At 41.6% G+C, this 27,738-nt stretch overlaps 3 protein-coding genes and 1 long non-coding RNA gene across 5 annotated transcripts; 2 read left to right on the top strand and 2 right to left on the bottom strand.

The window, feature by feature from the left end:
• The first annotated feature begins 251 nt into the window (after positions 1–251).
• LOC133743641 (uncharacterized) lies at positions 252–6,560 on the top strand. 2 transcript variants are annotated; one of them, XM_062171636.1, is made up of 4 exons: positions 252–572; positions 699–5,195; positions 5,422–6,096; positions 6,279–6,560. In XM_062171636.1, exons 1-2 carry the CDS (start codon positions 344–346, stop codon positions 4,934–4,936), a joined length of 4,467 nt encoding a protein of 1,488 aa, XP_062027620.1. In that variant the 5' UTR covers positions 252–343; the 3' UTR covers positions 4,937–5,195; positions 5,422–6,096; positions 6,279–6,560. The 2 variants fall into 2 exon arrangements, with proteins under 2 accessions (XP_062027620.1, XP_062027619.1); XM_062171635.1 differs by having other exon boundaries at positions 252–5,195.
• Positions 6,561–6,856: 296 nt separating this feature from the next.
• LOC133743643 (uncharacterized) lies at positions 6,857–8,078 on the top strand. The gene is made up of 3 exons (XM_062171637.1): positions 6,857–7,054; positions 7,162–7,345; positions 7,859–8,078. Exons 1-3 carry the CDS (start codon positions 6,903–6,905, stop codon positions 7,946–7,948), a joined length of 426 nt encoding a protein of 141 aa, XP_062027621.1. The 5' UTR covers positions 6,857–6,902; the 3' UTR covers positions 7,949–8,078.
• Positions 8,079–10,076: 1,998 nt separating this feature from the next.
• On the bottom strand, positions 10,077–12,362 carry LOC133743644 (uncharacterized). The gene is made up of 2 exons (XR_009863164.1): positions 12,002–12,362; positions 10,077–10,321 (listed from the first exon to the last, which is right to left on the bottom strand). It is a non-coding gene; the product is annotated as an uncharacterized LOC133743644 (long non-coding RNA).
• Positions 12,363–23,893: 11,531 nt separating this feature from the next.
• On the bottom strand, positions 23,894–26,424 carry LOC133741790 (uncharacterized). Its single transcript, XM_062169511.1, has 3 exons — positions 24,943–26,424; positions 24,696–24,849; positions 23,894–24,621 (listed from the first exon to the last, which is right to left on the bottom strand). Exons 1-3 carry the CDS (start codon positions 25,507–25,509, stop codon positions 23,963–23,965), a joined length of 1,380 nt encoding a protein of 459 aa, XP_062025495.1. The 5' UTR covers positions 25,510–26,424; the 3' UTR covers positions 23,894–23,962.
• Between the last annotated feature and the right edge of the window lie 1,314 nt (positions 26,425–27,738).

Raw genomic sequence — 27,738 nt, 5'->3', positions numbered from 1 at the left:
CTCCATACAAACTAATTTAAGAGTGAGGAATTTACATCAAAAGATGATGTAGCTAAATATATTCCAGGAGGGTTGATATTTTCATTTTTGAATATATTATTCTTTTTTTTCGTACTGTTGCTATTTATCGTAACATTTCTTATATATTGAATTAACTTATAATATAAAAATATTTACGTAAATTCACACCAGGGTGAGTTCTAGTATAGATTTAAATTATGTTTTATTTATAAAAAAAATAATATAAATTTTAAAATTAGTCGAAAGACAATAATGTTAAAGAGAGAGAAAGAAGTAGATTGCCAATTCGAGTGTTGCTTCCGGCAGCAGTGAATCAGATTGAATGGAATTCCAGGCCACGGCGGCGAGATTGAGGCCCCGAGGCACAAAGCGGCCGAACGGCGGTGGTGTGGTGGAGAAGCAGGCCGAGGGTATTTTGGGAATTCAGAACGACGACGGAACAATTGGGGAAGACGTGGAGCCAGCAGCGCCAAAGCTTGTTCCCTGGGGGAGGAAGCGGCGGAGGACAGGATGCGAGGGTATTTTGGGAAATCAAAATGAAGGAGAGGCAAGGGCGGCAAATTGGTGCACAAGGGCTCCCTTGGACGTGGGGAAATGTTGCCATCAATGTAAGCGAAATTGTAAGCGAAGAGCGGTGCGGTGCACAAGGTGTCCCGAAAGAGGTAAGCGAAATAGGTATTGTCTCCCTTGCATACGGAGATGGTATCCCAACACCTCACAGGAAGCCATAGCTGAGGCATGTCCTGTGTGCCGCGGCAACTGCAACTGCACAGCCTGCCTTCGATTGGATGTGCGTTTCGAGAATCGAGACCCGAAAATCGATGAGGAGACCAAGCTGGAGCACTCTAAGTATTTGGTTCATCAGCTGCTTCCGTATTTGAAGATGATTAGGGATGAGCAGGTGAGTGAGATGGTGGTGGAAGCCAAGAGGCAGGGGTTACGTGACCTTTCGGAGCTCAAGGTGGACAAGGCTAATTGCGGTGACGGAGTGCGTATGTACTGCAACAGCTGCAGCACTTCGATTTTTGATTTTCATAGGACTTGTCCCGGATGTGAGTATGATCTGTGCCTCGGTTGCTGCCGGGAGATTCGAGATGGCAAGTGGAACAAGAGAGCTCAAGCGTCCACATTTGAGTGGAAATGGAGAGCAAGTGAAGATGGAAGCATTCTCTGCCCCCCAACACACATGAAAGGTTGTGGTAAGCATAATTTAGAATTGAGATGCATTTTTTCTCAGAATCATGTTATGGAATTGGTAGAGAAAGCAGGAGAAATAGATGCAAGTTACAATTTTTTACCTGATCGTAGTGAAACATGTGCATATAAGTGTTCATGTGTTAAACCTGTGGATGATGCCGTTAGCTCAAGTAGCAGCAGCTGTAAGTTAAGGAAAGCAGCTTCTAGAGTTGCTTCTGATAGTGACTACTTGTTCTGTCCAAGGGTTGGACAAATCCAAGATAAGGATTTTGGGCATTTTCAGTGGCATTGGAAGAGGGGCGAGCCTGTGATCGTTAGCAATGCACTTGAAAATGGATCAGGTTTAAGCTGGGAACCATCTGTCATGTGGCGGGCATTTAGACAGATAGAGAAAGTCAAGAATGATAGTGAATTGACATTCCACGCCATTGATTGCTGGGATTGGTGTTTTATAGAAATCAACATCCTCCATTTCTTTAGTGGATATTCCAACGGACGGTCTTATAAGACAGGATGGCCTCAGAATCTCAAGCTCATTGACTTCCCATCATCTGCTGAGTTTTACAAACGTCTTCCCCGGCATTGTAAGGAATTTTTATGTTGTCTGCCTCTCAAGGAGTATACTCACCCCAACAAGGGAACTTTGAACCTTGCTACCTACTTGCCACCTACCTCAGTAAAGCCGGACATGGGTCCAAAAACATATATTGCCTATGGTTTTGCACAGGAGCTTGGACAGGGAGATTCCGTAACCAAGCTTCACTGCAATATGTCTGATGCGGTTAATATTCTGACACATACAGCTGAAGTGGCCCTTACAACTGAACAACTTGCAACTATAGAGAAGTTGAAGAAAAAGCACAGGGAGCAAAACGAAAGAGAGATATTTGGGGATTGTCACACAAGTGCTGGAAATGGAAGTGGGCCTCAGCAAGAGTCAGCTATAGAGAAGTTGAAGAGAAAGTATAGGGAGCAAAACGAAAGAGAGATATTTGGGAATTGTCACACAAGTGCTGGAAATGGAAGTGGGCCTCAGGAAGAGTCAGCTGAAGTATGTGAGGATGGAGGTGCCTTATGGGACATTTTCCGGATCCAGGATGTTCCGCAGCTGGAGAAATACATCCACAACCACGTCAATGAATTTATGCATGTACTTGGTAATCCTTTGCAGCATGTTACTCATGCTATACATGATCAGACTGTCTATCTCACTGTGGAACACAAGAGGAAGCTCAAGGAGGAATTCGGTATCGAGCCGTGGACATTTGTCCAAAAACTTGGAGATGCTGTTTTCATTCCTGCAGGTTGTCCTCATCAGGTGAGGAACTTGAAGTCTTGTATCAAAGTTGCACTGGACTTTGTTTCCCCTGAGAATGTGGGTGAGTGCTTTCATTTGACGGAAGAGTTTCGCACACTTCCGACAAACCACAGCGCCAGTGAGGACAAGCTGGAGGTGAAGAAAATGATTGTGCATGCTGTTTGTGAAGCTATTAAGGAGATTTCTGGTGAGAATGTGAAGGTAAAGAGGGCAAGGGATGTGAAGGCAAAGAGGGCAAGGGATGTGAAGGCCAAGAGGGCAAGGGCTCTGAAGGCAAAGAGGGCAGGGGCTCCCTTGGACGTGTCGACAATTTGCCATCAGTGTCAGAGAAATGTTAAGGGAAGAGTGGTGTGGTGCACAAGGTGTGCGAGGAAGAGGTATTGTATTCCTTGCATACAGAGATGGTATCCCAACACATCAGAGGAAGCCATTGCTAAGGCTTGTCCTGTGTGCCGCGGCAACTGCAACTGCACAGCCTGCCTTCGATTGGATGTGCCTGTCAGGCGTTTGCAGAATCTAGACCTGAAAATCGACAAGGGTACCAAGCTGGAGCACTGTAAGTACTTGGTTCATCAGCTGCTTCCCTATTTGAAGAGGATTAGGGATGAGCAGGTGATTGAGATGCTGATCGAGGCTAAGAGGCAGGGATTACGTGATGTTTCGGAGCTCAAGGTGGAGAAGGCTAATTGCGGTGAAGATGAGCGTATGTACTGCAACAACTGCAGCACTTCGATTTTTGATTTTCATAGGAGTTGTCCTGAGTGTGAGTATGATCTGTGCCTCAGTTGCTGCCGGGAGATTCGAGATGGCAGGTGGAAGAAGAGAGGGATGGAGGAGAAAGCTCAAGTGTCCACATTTGAGTGGAGAGCAAGTGAAGATGGAAGCATTCTCTGGACACATATGAAATGCTGTGGTAAGCATAAATTAGAATTGAAATGCAAATTTTCTCAGAATCATGTCATAGAATTGGTAGAGAAAGCAGGAAAAATAGATGAAAGTTACAGTCATTTGCGTGCTAGTAGTGAAACACCTGCACACAAGTGTTCATGTGTTAAACCTGTGGATGATGCCGTTAGCTCAAGTAGCAGCTGCTCTAAGTTAAGGAAAGCAGCTTCTAGAGATGGTTCTGATGATAACTACTTGTTCTGTCCAAGGGTTGGACAAATCCAAGATAAGGATTTTGGGCATTTTCAGTGGCATTGGATGAGGGGTGAGCCTGTGATCGTTAGCAATGCACTTGAAAATGGATCAGGTTTAAGCTGGGAACCATCTGTCATGTGGCGGGCATTTAGAAAGATAAAGAAGATCAAGCATGATAGTGAATTGACAGTCCACGCCATTGATTGCTGGGATTGGTGTTTTATAGAAATCAACATCCTCCATTTCTTTAGTGGATATTCCAACGGACGGTATTATAAGACAGGATGGCCTCAGAATCTCAAGCTCAATGACTTCCCATCATCTACCGAGTTTCACAATCGGCTTCCCCGGCATGTTAAGGAATTTTTATGTTGTCTGCCTTTCAAGGAGTATACTCACCCCAACAAGGGAAATCTGAACCTTGCTATCTACTTGCCACCTACCTCAGTAAAGCCGGACATGGGTCCAAAAACATATATTGCCTATGGTTTTGCACAGGAGCTTGGACGGGGAGATTCTGTAACCAAGCTTCACTGCAATATGTCTGATGCGGTTAATATTCTGACACATACAGCTGAAGTGGCCCTTACAACTGAACAACTGGCAACTATAGAGAAGTTGAAGAAAAAGCACAGGGAGCAAGACGAAAGAGAGATATTTGGGAATTGTCACACAATTGCTGGAAATGAAAGTGGGCCTCAGCAAGAATCAGCTGAAGTATGTGAGGATGGAGGTGCCTTATGGGACATTTTCCGGATTCAGGATGTTCCGCTGCTGGAGAAATACATCCACAAGCACGTCAATGAATTTATGCATGTGCTCTGTAATCCTTTGCAGCGTGTTACTCATGCTATACATGATCAGACTGTTTATCTCACTGTGGAGCACAAGAGGAAGCTCAAGGAGGAATTCGGTATCGAGCCGTGGACATTTGTCCAAAAACTTGGAGATGCTGTTTTCATTCCTGCAGGTTGTCCTCATCAGGTGAGGAACTTGAAGTCTTGTATCAAAGTTGCACTGGACTTTGTTTCCCCTGAGAATGTGGGTGAGTGCTTTCGTTTGACGGAAGAGTTTCGCACACTTCCGACAAACCACAGAGCCAGTGAGGACAAGCTAGAGGTGAAGAAAATGATTGTGCATGCTGTTTGTGAAGCTGTGAAGGAGATTTCTGCTGAGAATGTGATGACTGAGGTTGTGAAGCCTAGGGGAGGCGCAAGGGAATTAAGGCAAGGTGTAAGGCTCAAGTCTTACAAAATGTAATGGTATGCAGCATGGGAATTATTAGGGATGTGATCGTTGGATCGTCTAATCGTTCTTATGTTGGATCATGAGCTGCAAAAGCAGGGCCTTAAGATCATGAAGAAGATGAAGAAGTCAGTTTCAGACTTTGCTGGTATCATGGGGATTGTTGATATTTATAGGCTAGCAGTCATGACTCATGAGGTTTAAGGGAGATATTGAGCTCTGGTTTCGGTACCTTGAGTTCTGTCGACAGCGAAGGAATGGTAGAATGAAGAAGGTAATACTCACACCCCTAGAATGGTTCCTGTTTCTTATTTATGGTGTTAATTTATTTCTAGACTTCATTACTGCATTGTAAGAACAACTGAAGTGCATTTGGTGCTAATTGCACTCTCCTATTACAATCTATGATCATTTACATATAATTGTGTTTTCAGATATATATATTTTTTACCTGTTGCATTAAAGTCTGAAATTGCTGAAAGAGGAATGTCTTTCTGCAGGTCCTGGCTGATGCAATCAAATTTCACCCAAAGGTCCCTGGTATCTGGATCTATGCTGCAGCTTGGGAATTTGACCATAATTTGAACGTTGAAGCTGCCCGTGCTATCATGCAAAATGGGTTAAGAGTTTGCGCAACTTCAGAAGACCTCTGGATAGAGTATATTTTCTGGATAGAGTATCTTCGCATGGAACTCACATTCCTCAATAAATTAAAGGCTCGGAAGGTTGCTCTTGGAGAGGATGAGGGCACTTTTGCCCGTGATCAGAAAAGTTTGGATAAGAAACAGTGGAGAGATGAGAACAAAGACTTACTCATGTCCCTTAATGACGAAGGAGAAAATAATGAAAGGTCAGATGATGAAAATGAAAAGTCAATAAAGAAAATTAGTAAGTTTCAAGAGCAAGGTTTTAGCATATATGGCTCTTAATATGCTGGAGCAGTAGAAGCTCTTCCCTCTAGTTTTAGTCTGAGAAAACGTTTTTTGGAGATCCTGGAAGCAACTGACTTGGTTAATTCGGAAGCAATATGTAAGGAAATACTGAGTGATATGAAGAGAGCCTTCTCAACAGAAACCAGAGTATTGGGATTGGCTTGCAAGACTTGAATATATCCTGCAAGTAGGGAAGATATTGGTGAAGATGTCACACTTTCTCAGATAGAAAATGCAGTTCAGGTATAGATGCATTTAAACTGCTTAAAACTGCTTACATCCTAAACTAGCAACTTCATTTATGTGGTGTTCATTTGACTAATAGTTCAGTATCTATGCTGACATGTATCTAACATAAACTCATGCATTTTCTGATTGTATTTGACTTATGTGCCTGTAATTGTTTCATGAAATCCTTGCATTAGGTTTACGAGGAGGCTATAGAAATTTTACCTACGGCCATAATGCTCCACCAGTATGGGAAATTTTTGAATGGTGTTGTCAATCTTCTAAAACTAGAAAACAAGCCTTCTGGGTTAGCTAGTCCATCTGCTGGTTATATTCCTCTTCTTTTGAGGGCTTACGAAAAGGTTAAAACAATGGGGTATATTGATGAGGTTCTTGCTTGTCAGCATATTTCATTTCTTCTGCAACTTTGAAGACTGGAGGAAGCCCAGAAACTGGCAGAAAATCTTTGTTGTGGAATATTTTCAAATTCAATGAAGTTATGGCTATTAAGAGTCTCTGTAGGTATTAGACACTTTACAAGGGATTCCATTTCACCGAGTAAAGCTGACCTACTGTCCATCTTTGAACTTCTTAAAGATGTTTTGACAAGAGTGTCCATATCAGAAGCTGAGAACCTGTGGTTATTGGTATGGTGTCTATACCTTTCAACTTTTCCCTCTCTTCTGTACTCTGATTATGACTATTTTGTGGAGGACAATTTTAACATTTTCTTTTAATATTACAGGCCCTTAAATTCTTTGCAAATCAAAAACATTACTTTGACAAGTTAGTTGAGATTTCTGTTAGATCATTGACAAAAGATGGCGGCAATGAACAAGGATTTTCCCTCTCTGCTGCTATTGTGCATTTTGTTCTTCAAAAGGATGGAGTACTACATGCTAGAGAGATGTATAAACTGTAGGTCATTTCATAATGAGCTAGATATTCTTAACCCCAGGGGATACATAAGAAGGTTAAAATTATAGTTCAACCAGAATTGTTTGGTGTATGGTTTTTGATTATTAGCTTATGCAGTTGTCACTGAGAAGTTTCTGAGCTTGTGTCATGTTTCAATTGCAGCTTCATCGCTTTACCACACCCTGGACTTGCACTATATAGAGCCTGCATTGAATTGGAATCAAACCTTGCATCCATTAGTGACAAAGATAGCCTCGTCAATGCCAGGAAATTATATGAATCTGCACTTAAAACTTATGACCAAGATTTGAGCTTATGGCGAGATTACTATTTGATGGAGACCAAGGTAAGCTCTAGCAGTTTACAAGCATCTACTATAAGGAGAACTACAATTTCCATTTTCAATAACAATCATATATTTTCAATAAATTTGTTTCTTAAAAAAAAAAAAAATCTATCTTTTCTATTTTCAGTTGCCTGGTAGTTATCATTGATTAAGCAGATGTATTGTGGATAAAACTTGTGCTACTTTCATTCTGATACCACTCTCACTGTTGGGCAACTTTGTTCTTACCATTACGATTCTGTTCTACTTTGTTTAGTAGCGGTCTTACCATTTTGTACTACTTTCTTCAATATCACCATTTTCATTTTGCTGCTTTCATAACAAGAGTACATGTTCATTATCTGATTTATCTCTTTTCTAGTCTTTTTTCTTTTCGTGACAACTTGCTGCCCAAACTATGTAATTGAAAAAATCCTCAGCTACAAGAAAAATTCTTGCTGCTACCATTGTTCATCATCACGTTTGTTTTTATCATGTAATTTAGTAGCTGATGTAATTCCACTACTTTTACAGATGGGAACATCAGAAACAGCTTCTGCCGTACATTGGCACGCACACAAGATTCTAAAAGACACGACTGCACTTGTTACACCAGATTTGTAATCGTTGTTATGTGAAATGATTTCAGTTTTGACCTCATGTTTAAGATATTCACCTCTTTGAATGTGGTTGAATTTCAGTTGGATCCTAATATTAATGGAATCAGGTAGTAGTTATAAGTTTTGTTCTCTTTTCTTTTGGTCTTGATGTTCTTTTATGAATAAAACATATTGGTGCTCGAGGGGCTGGAGATGCTTGAAATACTAATGCCAGGGTTTGCTGAAATCCATATCCACCATGAGCTTCTTGATACCTTTCTCCCGTTCTAACTTGAGACCATGGAATTTGCTAGCACATTTTCAGCCTTTACCTGGTTTAGCAACCAAACCAATAATCCAACTGCCAATATAACCCTGGATTAAACAACTGGCGACTATTGCCTTTCCTTGCATAATAGTTTTTTTTTTTTTCAAATCCCTTAGCCCACCTTACATATGTTAGTGAGAATCGAACTCATGACCTTTATAATGTTAGAATTTTAACTTACCAACACACGCCACAGCTCACCGACAAAAAAACTAAAAAAGAATCCTTCGGCCAACCCACTCTTACATATGACAATGAGAATTGAACCCATGACATTTACAATGTTGGAATTTTAACTTACCAAACACGCCACAGCTCATCGACAAAAAAAAAAAAAAAAATCCTTAGGCCAACCCACCCTTATATATGACAGTGAGAATCGAACTCATTGGTACTGCAATGAAATCAGATTCCTTATTGCCGTTGGTTATTGACACGGCCCAATTTCAACATGATGCGACTCATTGGCAGCCCTAATCACCAGAGTCATGTTTATTATTATTATTATAATTTTTTTTTTTTTTTGTATTTTCTAATGATAGATTAGTAAATATAGTACCAATATATCCTAGGCCTGGGAATTCAAAGCCGAGAAACCGATACCGATCCTGTTCGATCCGAACCGAAACGAATCGGCTCGGTATGAAAAGACAGCTCTCCGACATCCCGACCCGAACCGTACCGAAAACTATGTAAACGGGTCGGCACCGGTATGGGTCAAATACATACCGAATTGTCCGACCCGAGCCGAAACCAAATCATGACCTCCGGAGCTCCGTTGCCCGTGGAGGTTATGTCTCGGATTGAGTCGCTAGGATTCGTGGTGAGCCATGGGTACAGGTTGACGGAGACGGCGGGGGTGGTGGTGTCGTGCGCGTGGAAGCCCGGGTGGAATAAGTTGCCGGCAACGGAAAGGGCAAGGTTGAAGTCGAGGCAGGGAGTGGTGGATCTGGATACGGGTAAGCAGGAAAGAGACAATGCTATGTTAAGAGAGGGAAGAGAAAGAACAGAGGGCCAAAGCCAAAGATGGGCATATGAGAAAGAGTGGGCCCCGCTTCCTTGACTTTGATCAGAGTGGGGAGGTGGTTTTCAGAGGGGGGTCTGTGATGTTGGGTTATCTGAAAGAGTGAAAGACCCAAAAGGCACAACCAGTTGCATGAAAGACAGTTGGTTTTCCACCGGCGAACTGTTGAAACCGATTGGTACCGAAACTATACCGAACCGATCGGTTTCGGGACCAATCGGTATCCCTGATAAAATTCCGGCATCCCGAACCGACCCGAGCCGATTATAAAGTCGGTATCGGTCTCGGTATAGGCCCATTTCCGAGCCGAGCCCATTTCAATATTTCAATTTATCTTCATAATGAACGTTTGTTATCAATGATAACAAAGCTGGATCTACTTTATCTTTAGACAACAAATCAATTATCAATTCCGTAGTTGACGCAGCTGCAGAGAACCCCATCTCCACCATTTCTTGAATAAATCCCACAGCCCTTGATGTCTCATTGTTATTGATAAACCCTCGGATGATGGTGTTATATGTCCAATCATTTGGAAAACAGCCTTTCTTTCCCATTTCTCTAAGGCCCCGTTTGGAAATGAGATTTTGATTTTGATTTTGATTTCAAATCTTAAGTATTTCAAATTTGAGTAATTGAAATCCTAAGATTTCAAATTCATCTGTTTGGATAACAATTGAATCATGAGGATTTGAATTTAAGAATTCAAAACTAAATAAGAAAGCTACTTATGGGAACATTTTCTTTAGCAATTAATTTCTATGGTGGTAATTGTCATGCTCCATAATTCCAAACGCAATATAAATCCGAAGTGTTTCATCTCATATTCTCAAAAAAATAATAATAATAATAATAATACACATCCTCGATTATACAAATCCGAAGTGTTTCATCTAATATTCTAAAAAAAAAACAAAAACATAACAATTATAATATTAATAGGTGTTTCATCTCCATAATTCCATCTCATGCTCACTCTCCATAATTCAACTTTTCCACTACTGCTTGATAAGCTTGCGGTTTCCAGTCTCCATCAGCTTTGTGTCCTGCAATTATGATAATACATTAAATCTAATACGTGTTCTCTGTAACTAATATTAGAAGCTAAGGATGCTTTGATCTGTGTGTTCTCTATCATCTAATCCTCTGACCTGTGTGTTCTCTATCATCTAATCCAATAGAAATTACAATGACAAATCAGGACTTAGCATATAGCAACTTGAAAGGGAGTTTGCACATCCAGACAAGTACTTGTATTAGTTTATACATCCCCATGCTTGAACTAAAGAAAGAAGCAGAAAAGTAAGTACATCCCCATGCTTGAAGAATATGGCATTTCTTTTCAGCCATTTGTTGATCTGTGTCATTCTACCAAAAAGAATACACAACATTTGACAGTTTTGAGTACCACCCATTTTACATTCTTAGAGAATGAGCCAACCAAAATCCCAGAACACAGAACAACTGCCCCATAACTCTAATTAGTGAATCACTAGCTTGAAGCATAGAACTTTAACTCTGTCTATTTAAAACTTAGCCGGAAATGACAAGTCTCCAGTCTATTGGAGGCACACTTGGTTGGCTGTGTATTCCCTAAACAATTTCCAAAGTCAATTTCTTGTTCTATATGGAGCTTCTTGAACTGACAGAGAAGAAGCTATGATGGAGAATGGTGTTTGCCTTGGAAAAAGGCCAACCAAGAATACTATTGAAGACCCAAGATCAAGAGTTTGCTGCACAATATTTGAAAAAGGTATGCAAATGGTACTAATAAACCATTCAACAACGGCAAGACTCATACAATCATAAAATTACATTATCGAGTTACATAACTAATACATTATGAGCACAGAAAACCAATAAATGAAGACCTGCAAGAACTTGCTGGGCAGTGAGCACTTAAAGCCCAAAAGAATACAAAAAGGCTAACATATGAAAGACAACAGAAATAAGCAAGATCTGAATCACTGGACTATAAGATAGACTTAACAGAAATAAGCAAGGGTACAGATAATAACTCATAAACCAAACAATCAGCCCTAAATCAAACTTTATAAAACAGAACCTGTCCCTTGTTATTGAAGATGTACTCATGGCAACAAAAAAAGAACATTTCTCATAATCTAATTTCAATTACCATGTGATATTCAAATAAACCATACATTGTGTAGATACAAATCTAGTCATCCTACTCTCGCTCTAAATGTCATGTTTCTAGACTCTGAGAACAACCATCATGTCCCGTAACTTGAACTAACAAGAACCATTCTCCTTCCAATGTATTCTATGCTACCCACAACTTCTGGACCTAAAAGATCAAACTAATACTGTCATATAAATTTAAGAAGCTATAAACAGTTCAAAATTTCCAACTAACACCCATTTGATCAATATATACGAGAAGTAATCAGAAATTTCCCAAAAGCTAATATATGTATCATGGATTATGAATCATAAATCACAAATATGTACAAGTAAACACCAAATCGAGTTGCTGAAAGTACCAAATCGAGTTGCTGAAAGTTATTAGACTAAAGATATTTGAGCAAAAAGCTTCGGATCAAACTCAATCAAGCAAATTACAAATCAAACTCAAATATTCTTTGGTTAAATTTTACATATACTACGAAATCAAGCTGCATATTGTGTAGCCCAACCTTCACTATCACTATGAACGATCAAGTTAAGAGATGAGCGATCAAATTAAGAGAAGAAAGAGAGACTACCTTCACCAAATCTCACACGAAGTCGAGCCCAACCTCTGCGATTTGTAGAGAACATGAGTGGAGAGAGAGCGAGCTCCGCGTGCTTTGAAATCGAGCTCTAGTGTCTTGGAAGCGAGAGAGGAAGAGATTTCAAATAACTAGGGTACCCTAGTAGGGTACCCTAGTTATATAGAATCTGCATATTTTGTTAATCAAATGACTGGGCTGATTTCATCAAATCCAAATCTCTAATGAAAAATTTGTGCCAAACGGGCTTATTTGTATGTGGGCCTCCGAAATCCAAATCCTCAAGTCCAAATCACCCTATCCAAACGGGCCCTAAGCAACTTTTCTGCTTCAACCAATTAGCCTCCATTACAGAGTCCATTAATCATCAGAGTATATGTCTTCACATTAGGTTGAACTCCTTCTGATGACAAACTAGAGAAAACATCTGTTGCAGATTTTAGTTTTCCAGCTTTGCACAAACCTTCAATGATGATCAGTTCTTCTTGGCTAAGGATGTCCTTACCTAAGCTTAGGTATGGATTTCCAGTTTTTACCCACTTTTCGATCACATATTCATATCTTAACCGTTCAGTTTTTAAGTCCTAATGTATAGATTATCTGTACAAAATTTCAGCCAAATTGATGATCGTTAAAGCATTCAAAACTCCAATTTACAACAATGTACACGAACGGTTCAGGTTCGACAGATTCGGTTCGTTCGTTTAAATTGCAATTTTCGATGCCTTAACGATCATCAATTTGGATGAAATTTTGTATAAGTGATCTATACATTAGGACTAAAAAACTGAACGGTTAAGATGTGAATATGTGATCAAAAAGTGACCAAAAACTGGAAATCTGTTCCATAAGCTTAGGTAAGGATATCCTTACCTCAGAAAGCCTACAATGATGATGGTGTAAATTATAATATCTATTTCCAACTTTTGTTGTACTCTTCCATCTCTCTAAGCAGTTCCATTTCCGTTGAAAGTGGGTTGTTTCTACATCGCCCATCAAGTAAAATGGCGTAAGTTTGAAGATCTGGAAGCAGGTTGTCGGCCATAACCTTGCATCTGAGAGAACAACTTTTCTGCTACCTGTATTCTCCCCGCTTTACAAAAATCGTCAATAAGAGTACTGTAAGTAATGGTATCAAGAACAAGTTCCCTGCAAAGCATTTTTTGAAAAACCCAGTTGGTTAATGTGCTACAACTTACAACTACGAAAATCAACCATGCAGCCCTTGCTAAGCATTAGATCAAAGACTTTTCTTGCCTTATCCATTTCTCCTCGCAAACAATAACCATCCATTAGGCTCAATATCTCTTTGTATCATCATTTCAACCACACTTTTGGCTTCCCCGACCATCCCCTCCTTCCACGATCAACATTTCAATCAAGACACTGAAGGTGAATAACTGGTGTATTCTTGCAAAGACTTGCAATGATCGTGCTATAGTCGACTATGTCGGGCTTACAACCTCTTTCTTCCATCTTCCTGAGCAATTGAATAGCTGCACTGTTGTCACCCTTCATGCATAGTCCCTTTATAACTGTGCTGAAAGTAACCACATCGAGCACACAATGATCTCCATGCAACATTTTGCTGAAAATCCCTGCTGCTTCACCTACTCTATTGTGGAGAACAAACCCACTGATTATAGTGTAGGCGGTCCTGGTTGAAGACCTAATTTGAAGAATTGTCCCAAGACTGAAAAGCTAAATCCCATTTGATTTAAATGGCAGAAGAACTAATGATAATTGATAAGAGTATAAACATTAGAAGCGATTTCGATCAGACACATTCGTCTATTATTCAAAGCCATGACTGCAGAATAGTGTTTCAATTTGACAGGCTGACAGAGGACGCCTTTGAAACATTTCATCCAACACCTTTCAAGGCTTCTGACTTAGGGCACAGAGCTTCCCTCGATGGGTTTCTCTTGATTTTGCTGGGTCTCTTCTTCTTCTGCTCATGTAATTTTTGATGAAAACAAGAAGAGTGGTAGAGTGAAGAAATGGGATATCTCTTGTGCTACTAAAACAAGAAAAGCAAGAAGAAGACGTTTTGCGCATCATTTTCAGACAGATCAAGTGGTGTTAGCTCAGTGGTTAGAGCAACCACTACCTATGTACGAATTCATGGGTTCGAGTCACCATGGGGGTAGGAGTGAAATCCTTTGATCCTCTTTAATAAAGATGAAAAAAAAAAAAGTCTTCAATTCTGTGTATCCTCTCAACTTCACAAGTCACAACTAAAATTGGTTGCTGTGATCCTTTGAGCTTCGCCAAAACTCCCAAAGACTTCATTTTGTTTCTGTACTCGGGGCTACCAGGGTATGTTTTTTTTGTCTCCAGTCATACATATATTTTCTTGTGTAGGAATTTTTTTTTTTTTTTTTTTTTTTTTTGGGAAGACAAGGTATATTAATCAAAGTAGGATGACCAAATTTTGTAGCAGATACAATTGCAAACCAAAGGCATAACTATATAAATGGTCGGTTGTGGACTAATTTTATAGCAAATTACCACTGCCTATACTTTTAGCCCATAATTTACCATCAGCAGGCTTGCTTTCTTGAATTCCTGTGCGGTAATGCACAAGGCCCATGTGCAAGGTCTAATCCCTTGCGGTCAGATTCCTTCTATTTTTGAATGATTTCTGTTAACAATTAAATTACGAAACTGCCCTTGTGATTTGGATAATGTGTATTAGCACTGCTGAATGTTAGTAGCATTATGAATAATTATCTTTTGATGCTATTGTTTCCTTTTGAGTACAAGTTATTCATGAATGAGTATTCTGTGACATTTTATACATACATGGACTTGAAGAACCTATTTAGGATTTTCCAAATGTGTCATTAAACTTGAACATATTCCTCTGGTTAAAATCTACTTAATCACAGTACAAAAAAAAGTATTTTTTCAAGTTGTGAAATATACAAAGAAACAGATCGAGAAATCATATTTCTACATTCCATCTCTGTTTTTCTGAGAAACAACTCATTTATATAGTACTCCCAAAAACTATTTATACATATTATAATATGAAACTTGAACACTATATCATTTATCTCTGGCTTTACTGCTTTCACATACAAGTTGCTTTAAATTTCACCTCTTCTCATGGTGAAGAAGTTTCTCCAGCAGGATTTCCTCATGCTTGAGGCTATCTTTGATTTTCTTTTCAATTTGTAGCACATTGTCTGCCTAAACACTTCTATCCTTGTGTAGACACTAAAAATTTAATGAAAATAAAATTCATTAAATAATTCGGTCAACACTTGAAATTATGACCGAACAAATTTAGTCGGCATGTGGGTCCCACAAAATGTGCACGTGACTTATGAGTAAGCAAAACCAGGCGGCCTCAGGGAATGACACGTGGCGGCATACAAAAAGTCCAACGGCAATAAATAAATTTGTTCCGACTTAATCAGCTGATATTAAAGCGGATCAATCAAATTAAATCAATTGATTCCGAGTCAAATCAAGTATTAAATTTCGTCTGCTGATTAGATGTCAATTTATTTAAATTGATAATCAAGATGAAAATCAGTCATCAAGTTAATTGGCTAATTCCTTAATAGTCGTGATTAAATCAGTTAATTAAAGCTGATTGATTTGATTATGCTATTAATGAAATACAATTGAAATCAGCCATCAAGTTAATTGGCTAATTCCTTAATAATCGTGATTAAATCAGTTAATTAGGGCTGATTGATTTGATTATGTTATTGAGGAAAATACAATTAATTACGTGTCATCAAGGCATTCCAAATTGAGAGAGACGCCGACACTATAAATACCCCTTCTCAAATCAAGAGAAGGACTTCAGCCAAAAAAGAGAAGAAAATACTCTCAAAATTTCTGAAGTCTCCCAAGCTCGTGTGAAGAACCCTCAAGCTGCCAAATAGCCGGTTCCTCACCAACCTCAAGTCAAAAACATTCGTCACGTGTCAACTCTCGTGATCATCGTACCACTCAAGATCAAGCGTCAAGCCCTTGAGTGAAATTCATCGTCGGAGATAGAATCAGAGGATTTTCAAAGATTGTAACCCGCACTTAAATTAATAAAATTATTATTTTTGTACACGTGTCTGCATTCTATTTATTTTCAGATTCTCGTGTTTACAAATTGTCACGCCCAGTGGGACCTCTTTGCCTCTCATCTCCTTCTCCGTAAGACGATTCCAAACAAATCCGTTCGAGCAATGGCTTCCAAGAACACTCAAGTCATCCCAAAGAACAAGTCCAAGACAACGACCTCAAAATCGAGCAGCAACTCATTTGGTCACGTCACTCGAAGCATGGAAAAGGGTCAGCCAACAACATTTGTGGCTTTACCTTCTAAGCCTCGCCAACCAATCATCACCCTGGAAAGTTTAGGGGCAGGGAAGCATGTCCCTCGAAGTGAAGAGAGACAAGCTCCAAACACAAAACCAAGGGAACAGTCATTCTCACCTGCCTCAGATGATCACTCAAGCACCGGATCATACCATGGAAGTCCTAATGCTGAAGAAAAGAACAATTCTGGGATGCAGTCAGACGGTGCGTCTCATCCCTTAGCAATGCAAGTCATGATGACTAGGGCAACCACGCTCGAAGAGCAGGTAGCTAATCTGATGGAGGCGGTTCAAAAGCTCATCAATACCGTCGAAGAATAGGATATGCAGATTGCTCAACTTTGGAGTAGGCTTGAGAAATAAAATGATGAGGATTCTGCTAGGATTCCATACAAGGATGACAAAGACAAACAAGAAGAAACTTCAAAGGAAAATGACAAGGACAGTGAAGGCCAACTTGGTTATTTGTCCGTCCAACAGCTGCAAGACATGATCAACAACTCCATTAGAGCTCAGTATGGAGGTCCCTCTCGTGATTCTCTCACATATTCCAAGCCATACACAAAAAGAGTGGATAGCCTGAGGATGCCTGGGGTACCAACCGCCCAAGTTTCAGCAATTCGAGGGGAAGGGCAATCCAAAACAACATATTGCTCATTTCGTCGAGACTTGCAACAATGCTGGAACGGAGGGAGATCATCTTGTTAAGCAATTTATACGTTCATTGAAAGGCAACGCCTTCGAATGGTACACTGGTCTGGAACCTGAGTCAATCGACAGTTGAGATCAGATGGAGCGTGAGTACCTGAATCGCTTCTATAGCACGAGACGCACAGTGAGCATGATGGAACTCACTAGCGCCAAGCAATGGAAGGACGAACGCACAGTTGATTACATCAACAGGTGGCGTTCGTTAAGTCTCGATTGCAAAGATCGACTGTCAGAAGTATCTGCTGTGGAAATGTGCATCCAAGGCATGCACTTTGATTTGCTATACATCCTACAGGGAATCAAGCCCCGTACGTTTGAAGAGCTGGCTACGCGAGCACACGACATGGAGTTGAGTATAGCTAGCCACAAAGGGAAGAAGGAGTCAATTGTTGACCAAAGGAAAGACAAGAGCTTCAGAAGCAAGTTTGACAAGGCACCAAAGAAGTCTACAAAAGAATCGATGGTCGTCAACATTGCCCCAGTCAAAATCTCTACACGAGATAAGGAGGTTAAGAAAGTAGAGCCGATTCGCACCTACGACAGAACAAAGCGTTCGTTGAAGGAATGGCAACAAAAGACATATCCCTTCCCAGATTCCGACGTGGCAGGCATGTTGGAAGATCTACTTGAGAAGAAGGTGATAGAACTCCCAGAATGCAAGCGGCCTGAGGAAATGCATCATGTTAAGGATCCGAAATACTGCAAGTACCACCGGCTCGTCAGTCACCCAGTGGAGAAATGTTTTGTTCTGAAAGATTTAATAATGAATCTCGCCAAGCAAGGAAGGATTGAGCTGGATGTCGACGATGTTGTTGAGGTAAACTGCACTACCATCGTGTTTGGTTCATTCGAGGCTGCCCCGTTGCCTCCTGTTCCAATGAAAGCACCATATCAGCTTTCGAGGAAGCCATGCATAAAGTCAAAGTTGGAGGAAGTCAAGCCAATCCAGCAAGCGAGCCTCGCACTTGTTGCAACCCCTAAAATTGATTCAGTTGTCGATGATGAGGGATGGATACTTGTCACTCGAAGGAAGGCATGCAACAGCTCGTCACCATGTTTACCTATCACTCAAGCAAAACGCAAGCAACCACAAGAAAGTCGTCAGTGTCTCGAGAAATGTGGGACAAGATTTTTCAAAGAGAAGGGCAATCCTTTCATTCGAAGACCACATGGTGTGACTTCGTCAACAAGAGCCTTTCCCAAGAGAGGCAACGAACAAGAAAAGGTGAGAGCTGCCCGCATGACAATAAGCTACGAAATTGGTTCAAAGGATTCTGCTAAAGCTGAGTCAAGCACGGTCAATACGAACCAAACGTCAGAGGAGAATGAGGTGTTGAAGCAGCTAGAAGACCTACCATTGCACTTCAGCATTTCTGATCTACTACAATTGCCAAAATCGACAAGATGTGCTTTGGTACAGGTGCTGGTCGACATAGGCAAGTACTCCACAGAGATTAACAAGGTGAAACTGAAGGAATGCGTCACATGTGTTGCAGATTGTGATGCCATCCACTTTACGAATGAAGACCTTCAGTTAGGCTTTAAGCCGCACAATAGACCTCTCTTTGTGACAGGGTACGTGCGAGATCAAAAGCTAAACCGCATGCTTGTAGATGGAGGTCTGCTGTAAACATTATGCCTAGGTCGACTATGAAGCAGCTTGGCATCAATGTGGAAGAGTTGTCTCGAAGCCGTCTCATGATTCAAGGCTTCAACCAAGGGGGGCAAAGAGCCATAGGCATGATCAGAATAGATATGACGATTGGAGAGATGAAGTCGAACACTTTGTTCCACGTGATCGATGCGAAGACCTCCTACAATTTGTTGTTGGGACGACCGTGGGTTCACGAAAATGGTGTCGTCCCCTCCACTCTTCATCAATGCTTCAAGTTCTACGATGGCGGAGTAAAAACGGTAACGGGTGATACTAAGCCATTCACTGAAGCTGAATCTTACTTTGCGGATTCCAAGTTCTACATGGATGATGAAACAGTAAATGAAGTTCTCCCAGTTGGAGTATCCTCTATAGGGAAAACTGCAGAAGTGCGTAATAAGGAGGTGGAATCCAGCATGGCAAGAAATTGCAATGAGGAACCACATAAAGTTTCGTCTGAAATTAAAATGGCAGCTTCAAAGAACAAAATCAGCTCCTCTGCTCCAGTTCTTCGTTACGTGCCAAGGTCTAGGCGAAAAGAAGGGGAATCTCCTTTTGTAGAGGCAAATGAGCAAGAACGTCCGCGAAAGCTAGATGAGAAGGACGTAGAATTGCTAAAAGAAAAATCAACCATACCGTTGACGAAGTTGAGCAACGCAACTCCCACCAAGCAGCCGCTAAAGGGGTTTGTCAAACCGATTCAAGGCAAGACAGAGCACGAGACACTTCCTGACAAAAGGACAAAGGAATGATTTGACCCTAACGCTTATAAGCTGCTAGCAAAGGCTGGATATGACTTCGGTTCGTCAAGCAAGGAAGGTAACCAAGTCATCCCTGGTAAAAAGGTGCATGAGCTTAATGAATCTCAAAGGAGGTTGAGAGAGCAAGGGTGCACATTTGACCCTACTAAAGCAGGTCTTGGTTTTGTGCCAGGCAAGCCAATCAAAATTTCAGGAAGAAGAAAAGTTGCAAAGGCAAGCACGCAACACATTAGTGTTGAGGTAATAGAAGAAGAGACTCAAGAATCTGAATCTGCCACTCGCGTTTCGGCATTTGATCGCATTCATCCTAATTCTCAAGCTGCGGTGCCCGAACAAGTTGATGAATTGGCGCCTCGAGTTTCTATATTTGAGCGTGTCGACACATCAACAAGCCGAATCTCAGTTTTCAATCGCATCACCCAAACGACCACTCGAGCTTCCGTGTTCAATAGGTTGTCATCTTCCGATGAAGGAAATAAGAAATCTGAGTCAGTCCCTCAAAAGTCGACACTTGAGAGGATACAAGCACCCAAAGAGCAACAAAAGCAAAAGAGAAAGAGGATCGACGACCAAGGAAATGACAAAGAGATCCGAAGTCTCATCCCGTCACGCATGAAGCGACGCTCTGTGTTAGAGGTGAGCTCAAGTTAACAACTCAAAGTGAAGGAACACACCATCATACTCACTGGCCAAGTTGGAATGAGTAATGTTGATGGCAATGGCGAAGATGAGATTGTTCAGTCTGCCTATCATATCACGGTAGCAGAAGCAGAGGCTTTTGAAGAAGATGACCATGATCATTCCGAGGATGAGGTAGATGAAGCTCCTCTAGAACTTGAAGACGGGGGGCAAGCTACTGTCGACGAGCTTAAAGAGCTCAATTTGGGAACTGAGGAAGATCCAAGACCTGTCTTCGTGAGCGCTTCGCTGAGTCCCGAAGAAGAAAAGGAATACTATGATCTGCTGCTTGAATATAAAGACGTCTTTGCATGGACGTACAAAGGAATGCATGGCCTTGACCCAAAGGTAGCGGTTCATCGTCTCGCAGTTAAACCTGAGGCTCGACCGATCAAGCAAACACAAAGACGGTTGCGGACAGAACTCCTTCCTGTCAAACATTGTTCCTGTCAAGAAGAAGAACGGACAACTCCGTGTATGTGTGGACTTCCGTGACTTAAATGACGCGTGTTCGAAAGATGACTTCCCTTTGCCCATCATTGAACTCATGGTGGATGCAACAACAGGGCATGAAGCTTTATCCTTCATGGATGGGTCTTCTGGATACAATCAAATAAGGATGGCCTTAGAAGATGAAGAGCTTACTGCCTTCCGCACTCCCAAAGGCATTTATTGCTACAAAGTCATGCCATTCGGGTTAAAAAATGCTGGTGCAACATATCAACGGGCTATGCAGAAAATCTTCGGAGACATGCTTCACAAGTACGTGGAATGTTATGTTGATGATTTAGTGGTCAAGTCAAAAAAGAGGACGGATCACTTGCAAGACCTAAGAAGGGTGTTCGATAGACTACGCAAGTACCAGCTCAAGATGAATCCTCTCAAATGTGCTTTTGGCGTCAGTTCAGGCAAGTTCCTTGGATTCATTGTGAAAAATTGTGGCATTGAAGTGGACCAGAGATTAGGGCCATTCAAGACATGCCTGAGCCAAGAAATCTACGCGAGTTAAAAAGTCTCCAAGGACGACTCGCCTTTATTAGACGATTCATATCGAACCTCGCGGGCTGTTGTCAGCCTTTTAGTCGACTTCTGAAGAAGGATGTGCCTTTCGTATGGGATGAAGCTTGCCATAATGCCTTTGAAAGCATAAAGAAGTACTTGGCAAATCCTCCAGTGTTAGGTGCACCCATCCTTGGGAAGCCGCTTATCCTTTACATCGCTGCTCAAGAGCGATCACTCGGAGCACTCCTGGCCCAAGAAAATGAAGAAAAGAAGGAGAAGGCGTTGTATTATTTGAGTCAACTCTCACAGGACCGGAATTGAACTATCCACCGATAGAGAAAATCTGTCTCGTACTCGTCTTCGCCATCCAAAAGTTAAGACATTACATGCAAGCTTACACAGTGGATCTAGTGGCACGAGCTGACCCAGTCAAGTTTGTTATGTCGCAACCAGTCTTAACAGGGAGAATGGCAAAATGGGCACTACTCCTCAATCAGTATGAAATCATCTACATACCGGCCAAAGCGGTTAAAGGACAAGCAGTGGCTGATTTCCTAGCGGATCATCCTATCCCTGTGGATTGGGAGATTTCAGATGACTTGCCAGATGAAGAAGTCTTTAATACAGAGGTCCTCCCTGCTTGGCAAATGTTCTTCGATGGGTCTTCACGGGCAGATGGGGCAGGAACTGGTGTGGTCAATTATGCCTTATGCCTTCACTCTTGGTGAACTATGTTCCAATAATGTTGCTGAGTACCGAGCGCTAATTATGGGACTACAAACCGCAGCTGAAATGAAAATCTCAAATCTAGAGGTGTATGGAGACTCGAAGTTAGTAGTCGATCAATTACTAACTATCTATGAAGTGAAGAAAGAGGATTTAGTTCCTTATTTTCAACTCGCCACACAACTCTTAAAGGGTTTTGATGCTGTCACACTAACGCATGTGCCAAGAAAAGAAAATCAAACGGCAGACGCTTTGGCCAACTTAGCAGCAACTTTGGCATTATCAAAGGATGAAATCATACACCTTCCAATCTGCCAACGGTGGGTCGTACCGGCAGTCTCTGAGCTTTGGCATGAAGACTCCAATGTTGTCTATGTTTATGTGATTGATGTTGATGACTGGAGATACCCGTTGATTGATTACCTCGAGCGAAATAAGCTTTCTGATGACCCAAAGCAATGCTTGGACATAAGACGAAGAGTACCACGTTTCTTCTACTACAAGGAGACTCTTTATCGACGATAATTCGATGGATTGCTCCTTAGATGTCTGGGGAAAGAGGAAGCTGCTAAGGCTATGGAGGAAGCTCATTCAGGAGTATGCGGAGCTCACCAGTCAGGTCCTATGCTCCATTTTCAAGTGAAAAGGATGGGTTACTATTGGCCCACCATGGTTAAATATTGCATGGAGTATGCACAAAGGTGTCAAGCTTGTCAGTTTCATGCAAACTTCATCTATCAACCACCAGATTGCATCCAACGATTGCTTCCTACCCCTTCGATGTGTGGGGACTTGATGCTGTAGGGCCCATAACTCCAAAATCCTCCGCCGATCACTCATACATTCTAGCGGCTACGGATTCCTTTTCAAAGTGGGCAGAGGCGGTGCCACTTAAGGAAATAAATAAAGAAAATGTTGTAGACTTCATCAAAGGGAATATCATTCAACGATATGGTGTTCCGCGCTGCATCATCACAGACAACGCCAAGTACTTTTCCAATAGTGCCATGGAGAAACTCTGTGAGAAATATCACTTCAAGCTGCATTTTTCTTCTATGTACAATGCCCCTGCTAACGGATTGGCTGAGGCATTCAACAAGACATTGTGTAATATTTTGAAGAAGGTTGTCAGCAAAACAAAAAGGGATTGGCATGAAAGAATGGGCGAGGCGCTCTGGGCCTATAGAACGACATATAGAACTCCCACGAAAGCTACACCTTACTCCGTTATATATGGTGTTGAAGCTGTCTTACCCTTGGAGAAACAAATTCCATCTCTGAGGATTGCTTTGCAAGAGGGATTGACTGATGAGGAGAATGCCAAGTTACAGCTTCAAGAGTTGGAAGCCTTAGATGAAAAGAGACTTGACGCGCAACAGCACTTGGAATGCTATCAAGCTCGAATGTCACGAGCTTTCAACAAAGGGGTTCGACCCCGATCCTTTCAAGTTGGGGACCTAGTGCTTGCTGTGCGCAGACCTATCATCATGACACACAAGACTGGTCCTATGTTCAAGTCAAAGTGGGATAGTCCTTATGTCGTCAGCGAAGTCTACACCAATGGAGCCTACAAAATAATGGCTGAAGATGGCCTGAGAATTGGCCCCATAAATGGAAAGTTCCTGAAGAGGTACTATGCTTGAAGAAAGTAAGAAGACGCTCCTAGCCAGCACGAGCCTAAACTGCACATGGCACAAAAAAAAAAAAGGAGTCCGTTGAGTTGAAAACCCGAAAGGGCGGCTCAAGCAAAAAAAGGACCCAAAAAATAAAAAAATTCACTTCATCCATAAACCCTTGAACTACGTGATGACTTGATTCCTTCATTAGAAGGATACGTAGGCAGCTTGGGAATAACAATCTCAAGTTCAGTCAAATCAAATAAAAAACAAAAGGTTTGTTTACCTTGGGAATAACAATCTCAAGTTCAGTCAAATCAAATAAAAAACAAAAGGTTTGTTTACCATTCATAAAGTAAACAAATAGAAGGATACTTTATTTTTATAATAAGTTATGACCGTCAAAGTTTGACTTATTACAAGTAATAAAGAAAAGTGAAAAAATCATCATAGACTAAGAAGTGGAGAGCAACTCTTCACACCCAAGTCAAACCCTTGAAACTATTGCGGTGGCTCTCAAAAGTATCTCGCAATGATTTTGTAGTCTCAAGCTCTGCAGTGGTCACCTCGGGGGTTTCTTGGATTTGAGTCTTCTCTTTTTCTAGGTCGACAAGCTTCTTCTCCTGTAGTAGAAGTCTCTCGTCTAGTAAAGTCACTGTTTGCTCCAATTTTCGTTGCTCCTCCTTTAGTTTCTCCAAAGACTTGAGTGCAGATTGACGATGATCAGAGTCAGCTTGACGAATTGAAGTGACATTTGCAATTTCTGACTCTGTGTCAGCCAGACGTTGATTACGTGTGCCTGGAGTAGCCTTACGTGAACAAGAAAGACGTGCCAGGTTGTATTGGTCAGCACTAGTCAACAATCCCTCAACTTTTCCCCTTACGGATGAAGGATCAATCCCATAATGGCTAAGCTCAGCTATCAGCTTGTCAAGTTCCCCCTTGCTGGAAAGAATGGTCTTTGAGGAGTGCTTCATTATCATATCTTCAATTTGTTCACAAACTGCGGTAGCAGCTTGTTGACGAATATCACGAAGTCTTTGACTAGCATCTATAATAACAGCTCCACCAACAGAGGCCTCAGAAAAGGCTATGGTGTTCAGAGGCTTGGGAGGATGCACCTTGGTGAGTGGACCTGTACATGTATCATTAGTAAAAAAATAAGGGGCTTAAAGTGCAATGAAAATACACAAGAGTTAAGAATTGTACCTGTAGGGTCAATTTGCTGTGAGTCATTCTTTGCATTGGATTTTCCTTTCGTGGGTAAAGCGTAAGCCTCAAGTTCCGCTGCAGAAGGAACACGTATAGGATCTGAAGAGGCGTCATCGTTCCCCCAAAGTGAATGACCATCAATCTCTGCACCCTGAAAAGATGGGAAAAGAACAATTCAAGTTCCAAAAAAAGACCACAAAAAGAAAGAAAAAAAATTTCTGACGCAAGTCCAAAAAAGAGTTACCTCATTTCGTTGCAGCATCGGTTGTGAAGAAGTTGAAATGTCACCAAGAAAGTCAGTATTCAGAGTGAACTCAGCATTGGGATCACAGTAAATAGGGCCAAGACTGGTGTCAGTTTTCCGACGCTTAAAGTGCACTTCACTATTATTGCTACCGCTGCTTCCACTACGCCTTCTTTCTTTGATGGCAGGTCTTTTCAACTTAGGTGGATGAGCCAAAGCAATGTGAGAATCTAAAGAATCCCCATCATCTTCTAGAATGTTGAGCGGATGAGTCTGACAATCACTGCTAGGAAGCAAAGTCCTATTAGGAGGCACAGGGACGTTGGTGCTACATTCAACTTCACAAGGAATCACATTTTTGTGATGAGGCGGTGTTGCACGGGTGACGTTCTTATCTTCTTTTGCTTTCAGAGTCTTATGCAGTGGTCTACTAGTAGGCGCTTCTTTCGTTGCCTTCACTGGTGTAGAATGGTACACTTTAGACCACCAATCGACATAGTTTCGGGTAACCATGTACTCCGTGATAGCACTCTGGATTGGCAACGTTACCACGCACTTGGTGTTCATTCTGGTGCAAGAATCCCAATGCTTATAAATCAAAGCCAATACGCTAGTGGGAATGTCATTCTTAAGGCTGCCAGGAATGTCTTGGACATAACCAAACTGTCGACTGAACCGGTGTGGACTGTAAGCGGACCATACGGGGCCTTAGGTCGTTGGGAAGTGGAGATTGAAAGTGGGTGCCGAAGTACTCTGCTAGCCATGCATAAATATAATGAAAAGGAAGAGCAGCCGAGCAATTACCTGGATCGCTGGAAACAGAAATCTCGTTCAAACCTTGATAGATGCTGGCTAGTACTGGTACCGCTAGGCAAACCTGTACACCCTGTGACATTTTTCTGGCAACTTTGAATACTCCCGGACGAATCAAACCAGTGTCGTCTCTGGGTAAAACAAACAGGCACAACCAACAAGCAAGAAAGGCAGCCAAATAGGTGGGCTCTATATCTTCACCCTCCATGCCTAAGTCATCAAATGCTACGCGATCTGCAGAAGTTCGTTGTCGAATCTCGTGGATCTTGCCAGATGGATTAAATGCATCCGGGGGCGGATCTCTTTTGTTCCTGTGGCTTTTGTTCGGAGGCCTCTTATAGCGCAAAGCTCCTCTATACCAATATCGTATCCATGAGGTTATCTTCACTTTCTGCCCTTGACCTTCCTTGCAAAGCTTATGGTAGGCGAGAAACAAATAGTGGCAGCTCTGTTGACTCCCTTTGCTTGTTGCAGAAAGCTCTTCAGCAGCTGGAACCACCTCATCATAAAACCGTCCAGCAATGGGAAAACCTCTGAGTTGGTCTAAATCCCAGAGGGAGATGGACATCTCCTCTAGATGTGTGGAGAGTATTCGTCGCAGGGCACCAGTACGCGCAGAAGGCCCGTATGACAGCTGCAACACGGTCATAGCTGAATAGTGAGGCGAATATAGCTCGATAGAGGCCAGTCTCCCGGATAAGCGTGTCGTTCCTGCTTAAAATATCTTCTACCCATTCCCAGTAGAACTCCGTGTAAGAAAACCCGCCATTTGCTCGAAATGCATTGCTCCACTGCACTGAACCATTGCACATACGATCGCTGAGAAGCGTGAATGGGGTCTGAGGAGTGTTCTGATCATGATGCGAAGACTTCAGCAACAGTACATGCGAGTTTTGTTGGTCTCTGCCAGATCTCAGTTGTCGAAACATAGCTAGTTGGCGAGGTACCACATGCGTCCACTGGAGGATGTGAGCTGAAGGGTCATAAGGAGGGACATCGATTGCTTGAGGCCCAGTCAACGATGGATACACCTGCAGAGTAGTGCCGTCACTTTGAGTGTCCTCTAGATCCTCGAGGATGGTGACTGTCAATTTCTTGAAGCACTTGAAGAAAGCCATGGCTACAAAAGGACGGGAAGCGCGATCGCAAGTGCCTGACGATGTACACAAAGCCTAACCGCTTTTAGTGGACCCTACCACTCACAAAAGTGGAGGAATCTAAGCGCTTAGGACGTCCGCGTTCTTCTTTTTGTGAGCCACCAAATACGTAAAGCCTAACCGCTTTTGGTGGACCCTACCACGAGCTAAGGTGGAGGAATCCAAGCGTTTAGGACGTTCATGTTCTTCTCCTTGGTGTCGACAAACACGCAAAGCCTAACTGCTTTGAGTAGATTTTCCCACAATCAAGAGGTGGAAAAATCCAAGCACTTAGGTCGTCTGCGTTTTTCAAACCCTGAAAAAGAAAAAAAAAATATATATATATATATATATATATATTGAAATATATATAAAACTGTGCGACGTTAAAAAAAAAAGTGACATCATGAAAAAAAAGAAGTGTGGGGGAGCACACGACAGAATGTGATTAAGAAGAAAATAATCATGCTTTAACGTTTGAACTCAGACCAAAAAAAAAATTTCAATCATGCTTTAGTTGCACGTGCATGCATATCCATTGTCAGAAGATGGATGATTGAACTAAGCTTTGTTACAATAGTTTAAGAAAAAGGGGACAGAAAGTCATACCTTAGCTTGATGATTTGCAGAGTCCAAGGCAGGAAATGAGTAGTAGTAGGCTAGTAGCAAGCAAATAAAGAAATCAGAACTGGGGTTCTCCAATTGTCACCTCAATTCTGAACAAAGGAAAAAATAATATTTAAAGCAATTGTCAAGGGTACACATATACTGTGCGGTATAAAATATATATATATATATATATATATATATAGAAGACAATTATGTCATGGCATGTGATGATTAGAAG

The sequence above is a fragment of the Rosa rugosa genome, chromosome 4 (assembly GCF_958449725.1).
Source record: "Rosa rugosa chromosome 4, drRosRugo1.1, whole genome shotgun sequence".
Classification (NCBI taxonomy): Eukaryota; Viridiplantae; Streptophyta; class Magnoliopsida; order Rosales; family Rosaceae; genus Rosa; species Rosa rugosa.
Note: the sequence above shows the minus strand (reverse complement) of the source record. Positions and strands in the feature narration are given on the sequence as shown.